This window comes from Morus notabilis, unplaced genomic scaffold (genome assembly GCF_000414095.1).
Source record: "Morus notabilis unplaced genomic scaffold, ASM41409v2 Scaffold137, whole genome shotgun sequence".
Lineage (NCBI taxonomy): Eukaryota > Viridiplantae > Streptophyta > Magnoliopsida > Rosales > Moraceae > Morus > Morus notabilis.
The window spans coordinates 692,227-700,318 of record NW_010358172.1 but is presented as its reverse complement, the minus strand read 5'-3'; the positions used below and the strand labels follow the sequence as shown (position 1 = coordinate 700,318).

Sequence of the window (8,092 nt, the reverse complement as noted above, 5' to 3'; positions counted from 1 at the left end):
ATATATATATATATATATAGCTCGTTTAATTTACTGATTTAAATTTTTATTTGAGTTAATATATAATTTTATATGAGAATTTTTTACTGTAGTAAAAAAGTTAGATGTGACTGTTTCTGAGAACTTTTTACTGTAATAAAACTTAAATTTTAAACTCGAATCGGTAAAAAATTGTGATGAGGATATAATTGTAAGTGTTCATACTTGTTTACGACCCATTTCACATTGAAATTCTTGGTGATTACGTCTCCATTAGTCGTTATCTATCAAATATAAAATTTAATAACATGGTGTGATAAAAATTTAATCTCAATAATGTCATTCATATTTTTTTCTTCTATTAACTATATAATTTATTACAACTGGTTAATACCACTCTGCTAAAATAATAATACTTACCGTTGGATAAATAGTTTCAATAATCTTCTATTTGTAATGGATAGATCAAAGAAGCATTAATGTTAGTTTTTTTTTTTTTCATTTTTATTTAATGAGAAGCAAAATGCAACATAAGAAGTATTCAAAGCATAGTCTTAATTTCTATCATTTTATGTATTATATAATGCTAGAGAAGCACGCCGGCGTTGCCAACGAAATTTTATCTTATCTTGATTTAGGTTGTTTATAGCTGACTTTCTAATTATAATTAAACCAACAAGTCAAATAGGTGGCTATATCTTATTAGGAATTTAGGAAATGGGATATTTCGTTAGATAAACATTGTGTCCAATATTTCCAAGCACTTAAAAGGTGTATTATCTCATGGAGCTTGAAATATCTGCGTCGCTATGTATGTAAAACTACGGCCTCGTTCATTTAACCGATTCGAGTTTTCAGTTTTAGATTTTTACAGTAAAAAGCTTTCAAAAAATGTCACATCTCAACTCGAATTAAAAACTCGAATCTGCGAAGTGAACGAGGCCTACAAGTACTATATATCCTAATTATAAGTTTTGCCGACGACTAAAATATAACATGCGTAAACGGAACATTGATCCGCTAGCAATATTAATAACCGTTTGATTCATAAATTTAAACAAAAAAATTTAAATAAAAAATTGAATTTGTGAGGGAAAAAAGTATAATAAAAAAATTTGAAACTGCAGTATAAATCTATAAAAGAAAACGGACCATTAAGAAAACAGCATGCTAATCTCAAGTTTCAAGTGGCAGGTAATTACATTTTATCTAGCTAATTTCACTGGGTTAAATAGCTTAAATTAAGAAAGTATGTTCTCTAATCTCATAACTAACTGATACAACACATTTGAGTCTCGTTTATTTCACCGATTTAAATTTAAATTTTAAATTTTATTACAGTAAAAAACTCTTAAAAATAGTCACATTTAACTTTTTTACTACAATAAATTTTTTTTACATAAAATTATATCACAACTCAAATTAAAAATTCGAACCAACAAACTAAGACCTCGTTCATTTCACCAATTCGAGTTTTCAATTTTAAGTTTTTACAGTAAAAAACTCTCAGAAAATATCACATTAACTTTTTATGCTACAATTCGAGTTTTCAGTTTTAAGTTTTTACAGTAAAAAACTCTCAGAAAATATCACATTAACTTTTTATGCTATAATAAAAAATTTTTAAAAAATATCACATCTCAATTTAAATTAAAAACTCAAATTGTGAAGTGAACGATGCCTGAGCTCACGAAATTTGCACCTAGCGTCTAGACATTTCAGGAGAATCGGTCTACTTTCCGTGATAAAATTTCCAACTGTAACGTACTATCACATCCAAAAGAAATAATATACACATTATTTTGATTAGACTACTGATAAATAATAATGAGAAAAAGACGCAAAAGATAAGGATTCAGATCTCTTTACGGAGCTATATATTAATTTTGTTATTTTTATTCTAATGGATGATGGAGACAGTCATTTCAATTACCATCTCACTCGGTCATGATTTGAATTAGAGTGAAGAATGAACAGAAAAATATCGGTATATATATCATGTGGGCAGAGAAGATAAATCAGATAGCTAATGAACTTTAGTAATATATAGTCATGCATGCTGTGGAACATGGTGACTCGTACGTGGAACTTATATCATAATCAATTTCATAACCGAAATAAAAATAGTTAGATCTCGTTCACTTCACGGATTCGAGTTTTCAATTCAAGCTGAGATGTGACATTTTATGAGAGCTTTTTACTATAACAAAAAAAGTTAGATGTGATATTTTCTGAGAACTTTTTACTGTAAAAACTTAAAATTGAAAACTCAAATCGGTGAAATGAACGAGGCCTAACAAAAAATTTTGTTACAAACAGTGAGGTGACTCTCAAAGTGTAGGAACTCTCGAAGATCTTAATAAACGAAAGATGTCAATCAAAATAAGCTCTATAATTAAAACTAACATATGCAGTTATAAAAAAAAAAAAAAGCATATTTTTTATGAGAGATTTTTTAGTACGTTTAATGTATCAATATGTCAAAATTTTTTAATTATTAAATTTACATATTTTTTATATTTTATATAATTTTATGTACATTTAATGAATAAAAAATTTAATTTATTAATATATTAACGAGAGAAAATTTCATTCTCTATTTATACGAAAAGGCCAAAACAATTACGAAAGCATTAGAAAATATTAATTTGTCCCTCACCCGGAAGCAAGAAATAAGAAAATAAAGACAAGGACTTTCTCAAAGGTCAAAGTCAAACAAAACAACTTCTGGATTCTGAGGAGCTGGCGCCTAGAAGCAGAAGAAGCAGCCCCACTTGAAGTTTGCATTTACGTTATTTAAAACCTCGTTCATTTTGTTGATTCGAATTTAAAATTTGAATTGAGATGTGATTTTATATGAGAGTTTTTTTACTGTAGTAAAAAAGTTAAATGTGATTATTTTTTAGAACTTTTTACTGTAGCAAAACTCGAATTCTAAACTCAAATCGGTGAAGTGAACGGAGCCTATACTACTACCGTAACCATCACCGAGTACAGTAGCGTGGCCGTAAATTAAAGATCATTGTGGCATGGTCTCGTTAAAGATTTGAGTACTGAGTGCTGCTGTTTAGAAATTTTAGATTGGAGGTAAAGATCTTATTCAAGTTAATTTAATGCTCATTTTTAAGGTCTCATTCATTTCGCCGATTTAAGTTTAGAATTTAAGTTTTACTACAGTAAAAAGCTCTCAGAAACAGTGACATCTAACTTTTTTACTACAATAAAAAACTCTCACATAAAGTTATATTTTAACTCGAATTAAAAATTTAAATCAACGAACTAAACGGGCTATATTTGAAACCGCATCCTTATATTTAACCGTTAACATATTTAATTAGTTAAAATGACGAACTCTTCGTTAAAACTAATAATAAAACTTTCAACAAAACTTCTTATTCTTATGCTATATAATCGTTTAGTAAACACTTAGAGAGATATGCTAACGTAAGTGTACACTTATTGACTTTTATCGCGATCAAAACCATATATAGTGCTCATCCACAAACACTTGACACACACGTTTTTGACAAACATGGCTCCAACCATTTCCCTCCAAAACTTCATTCTCTCAACTACCTTTCTCCTTCTCTTCTTCACAACACCCTCATTTTCCCAACAATCTTTCCGCCCAAAAGCCCTGGTGGCAAAAGTCTCAAAAGACACCTCAACTCTCCAATACTTGACCTATCTCAGCCAAAGAACCCCTCTCGTCCCCATCAGCCTCGTCTTCGACGTCGGCGGCCAATTCCTCTGGGTCGACTGTGAATCCAACTACGTCTCCTCCACTTACCGCCCCGCTCGCTGCCGCTCCGCCCAGTGCTCCCTCGCCAAAGCCTCCGGTTGCGGCGACTGCTTCTCCTCGCCGCGTCCCGGCTGCAACAACAACACCTGCGGCGTCTCTCCCGACAACACCGTCACCCACACCGCCACCGGCGGCAAGCTCGCTGAAGACGTCGTTTCTATCCAATCCACCGACGGTTCGAACCCAGGGCGAAACGTCACGGTTTCGAGATTCCTGTTCTCTTGCGCGCCGAGCTTCCTGCTCCAAGGGCTGGCAAATGGAGTCTCCGGAATGGCGGGCCTTGGCCGGACGAGAATATCTCTCCCGTCGCAGTTTGCTTCCGCGTTCAGCTTCCGCAGGAAGTTCGCTATCTGCCTATCTTCGTCCAAAAACGGCGTCGTTTTCTTTGGCGACGGACCGTACGTTTTCCTCCCCGGAAAACAATTCTCGTCCTTTACATACACTCCGCTCATCCTCAACCCCGTCAGCACCGCCTCCGCCTCATCGCAAGGCGAGCCCTCGTCGGAGTATTTCATCGGAGTAAAGTCGATCAGGATTGGAGAAAACGTCACGGTTTGGGTGAACTCCACGCTTCTTTCTATCAACCAAGAAACAGGCTTCGGAGGGACTAAAATCAGCACCGTGAATCCGTACACCGTTCTAGAATACTCCATTTTCAAGGCCTTAACGGAGACTTTCACTAGAGAAGCCGCCGCGAGGAACATCACGAGTGTCGGCGCCGTCGCTCCGTTCGAGGCGTGCTTCAGCAGAGAGAACATTCTGAGCACTCGCCTAGGGGCGTCAGTGCCGACGATCGAGCTCGTTCTGCAGAATGAGAACACGGTGTGGAGGATTTTCGGGGCCAACTCGATGATTCAAGTGAGCGACGACGTGCTCTGCCTTGCGTTCGTTAATGGCGGCGAAAACCCAAGGACTTCGATCGTGATCGGAGGGTACCAATTGGAGGACAATCTTTTGCAGTTTGATTTGGCAACTTCTAGGTTGGGTTTCAGTTCCACTCTTTTGGGAAGGCAGACTACTTGTGCCAACTTCAACTTCACCTCCAATGCATAGATATATATATATATATATATTATATATGAGAAGTTTAGTTCATCTATTAGAATTATGTGATTAGAATTAATTTTAATTTACGTGTATTTTTTTATGAGAAAAAACACTGTAATAAATCATAAATTATGATTCAAATCATGATTTGAATCCTCCGATCAAACATCCCCATAGTGTTCCGTTTGTCATGATCATTAAATTTCTGCGTAGTCATTAAGGAGTGCCATGCATATATACATCTATATAATAAAAATGTTCATCTTGGAGGTTTTATTTCATGCATTGTGATTACCGGTATAAATACATGATTGGGCAAATCAAGGATCGACAACAAATTTGAAAATTATACGTACGTGCTTATGTCGTTTATGGGTAATCAGCCTAGGCTTTTTTGGGACATTGGGCTTATTGTAGTTTCTTTGGGACCTTGTTGAATGAAAGACTCGTTTTGGGTAGAGAAAAATATGTTTTAAAAACATCGATTGCTAAATCGAACACTTTCAAAGTTTCAGGAGCAATCTAAGTTTTTAAAGCTTCCTTCAAGGGCTTGATTGAAATTTTCAAAGCTTCAGGACCAATCTACGACAAACGACAAAGTGCAGAGAACCTAATCTTAAGCGCTATAGCGCCCATTGTTTAAATGACAAAACAGCATTCAAAGAAAAAAAAAAAAAAATTTTTTAAAAAAAAAAAAAAGAAAAAAAAAAAAAAAAAAAAAAAAAAAACCGACAACATCCCGAGTGATAATTATTTTGATTAAAAAAGAGACAATATATCTTACAAGTTGCAAGTATTATATAGTGGAATTAAAAAAAGCATCAAGATCCATATATATCTACAAGAAAATGATTTAAAAAAAAAAAAAAAACCAGATGGAGTCCAGCTAGCCAACTACGACGTGAGAGAAAAATCAACGAGGACTAGTTTGTTTATCTGTATCACATATATATATATATATATATATAAATGTATATATAACCAGTTCGCATCCAGACTCAAATTTTGACTTGAACATTAGTACTACTGTAACTATGTCTTTGCAGTATGCTCTCTTCTTGCTCTTCCTCACAAGTGCAATCTCATGCTTTTCTCCTTCTTTCCAAACAGCCCTTGTGGCTCCGATTTTCAAGGACAGCTCAACAAAGCTATACACCATCCAAGTTTACCTTAAGACCCCTCTCCAGCGCACCAAATTACATCTGGACCTGGGCTTCTCCTTCACGTGGATCGACTGCTACCGGAACTACAATTCCTCCAGTTACCGCCAAATCCCCTGCTACACGCCACTCTGCAATTTCATTGACTCCTCCGCGTGCAGCAACTGCTACGACGCGCCCGGCCCCGCGTGCGGTAACAACACCTGTGCACTCTTCCCGGAGAACCCCGTGACTCGGAAGGTCACCCTCCACAACGCCCTCGTTGACTCGCTCGCTTTGCCGGAGTTGACTCAGGGCCGACTCGTTCTCATCCCGGACCTCGTCTTCTCATGCTCGGACGCCTCGATCCTCCGTGGCCTCGCCAAGGGGGTCTCTGGTCTGGCGGCTCTCGGCCGGTCCAATTACTCGCTTCCGGCGCAGATTAGCTCCGCCCTCTCTTCTCCCCGTTGTTTTGCACTGTGTTTGACCGGTCAACGATCCCGTGCTGGAGTGGCTATCTTTGGCTCCCGTGGCCCCTACGTGTTCTCTTCTAAGATTGACCTCTCCGGATCGCTTATTTACACTCCGCTCCTTCTTAACCCACTCTCCACCACAGTCATAACCTATATACAGCCGTCATTCGAGTATTTCGTCGGTTTGACTTCAATGACGGTCAACGGTAAGGTGGTGCCACTGAATCAGACGCTTCTGAGCATCGACGATGAGAGTGGCATTGGTGGGACCAAGCTCAGCACAGCAACTCCGTATACCGTGCTTGAGAGCTCCATATACAAAGCATTTACTGTGCTATTTATTAAAGAATCCTCTGCGCTCAACCTCACCGTAACGGAGGCGGTCAAACCATTCAGAGTGTGTTATGCGGCGAAAGATTTAAAAGACACACAAGTGGGACCGGCTTTTCCAAATGTTGACTTTGTGTTCCAAAGTGAAAACGTTTTTTGGAGGATCTATGGAGCCAATTCGATGGTGAGAATGAAAAGGAAGAATGTTGATGTTTGGGATTTATGGATGGCGGGGTCAATCCGAGGACATCGATTGTGATCGGAGGGCATCAGATGGAGGATAATCTTTTGCAATTTGATCTTGAGTGTGGGAGATTGGGGTTCAGTTCTTCAATTTTGGCTCACGATACGACATGTGCAGATTTTAAGTTTGCAACTAAAACTGTTTGAATTGTGTCGTAAATTCAATGTAACGAGTATTGATAAGTGGCTTTCATTATTTTGCTTATATTTTTTAAAATAAATAAGTCTGTTGAATGAATTAGACGCTGAATAAGACGCTTCTAAACATCAATGATGAGAGCGGTGTTGGTGGGAGCAAGCTCAGCACTGCTACTCAGTATATCGTGCTTGAGACCTCCATATACAAAGGATTTACTGAGACATTCATTAAAGAATGCTCTACGTTGAACCCCACTATAACAGAGGCGGTCAGTGCTACGTGGTCAAAGATTTAAAAGATACGTCAGTAGGACCCGCTGTTGCGTTGATCTTGTGATGCAAAGCGATAACATTGTTTGGAGGATTTCCGGAGTCAATTCGACGGTGAGGATTAGTAGGAAGAATGCTGATGTTTGGTGTCACGGATTTTTGGATGGTGGGGTCAAGCCGAGGACATCGATCGTGATCGGAGGACATCAGATGGAGGATAATCTTCTGCAATTTGATATCGAGTCCAAGAGATTGGGGTTCAGTTCTTCAATTTTGACTCACGGAATGAGATGCGCGGACTTCAAGTTCGCAACTAAAACTTTTTGAATTTGTGTCATAAATTCAATGTAACAGATATTGAAATGAAGGGCCATTCATAAAACAAATGCATCCCTTTCTTAATATTGCTTATATTTTAAAATATAAATAATAAGTCATTACGGTGGTGCAAGATATTTTGCTCCACTAAGTATTTTTATTGTTGGATTAATTTTTTATCGGTAAGATCTCCAGTAAGAACATATATGTGTGGCGTGCTGTAAATTTTTAATACGAATCTGTACAACTATGATTGTTAAAAAAACTAATTCAAAGGCTGAAAACACTTACCCCACCGATAGAGCAAGAATAAATAAGGAAGTCTATTAAGGAATTAGTTATTCCCTCGATGC

The 8,092-nt window shown here is 37.2% G+C and overlaps 1 protein-coding gene and 1 pseudogene across 1 annotated transcript; both read left to right on the top strand.

Moving 5' to 3' along the window:
- Positions 1-3,511: 3,511 nt before the first annotated feature.
- Positions 3,512-4,881, top strand: LOC112090407 (basic 7S globulin-like). Its single transcript, XM_024161628.1, has one exon. It carries the CDS (start codon positions 3,512-3,514, stop codon positions 4,832-4,834), a length of 1,323 nt encoding a protein of 440 aa, XP_024017396.1. The 3' UTR covers positions 4,835-4,881.
- A 944-nt stretch (positions 4,882-5,825) lies between these two features.
- LOC112090408 lies at positions 5,826-7,786 on the top strand (annotated as a pseudogene).
- The last annotated feature ends 306 nt before the right edge of the window (positions 7,787-8,092 follow it).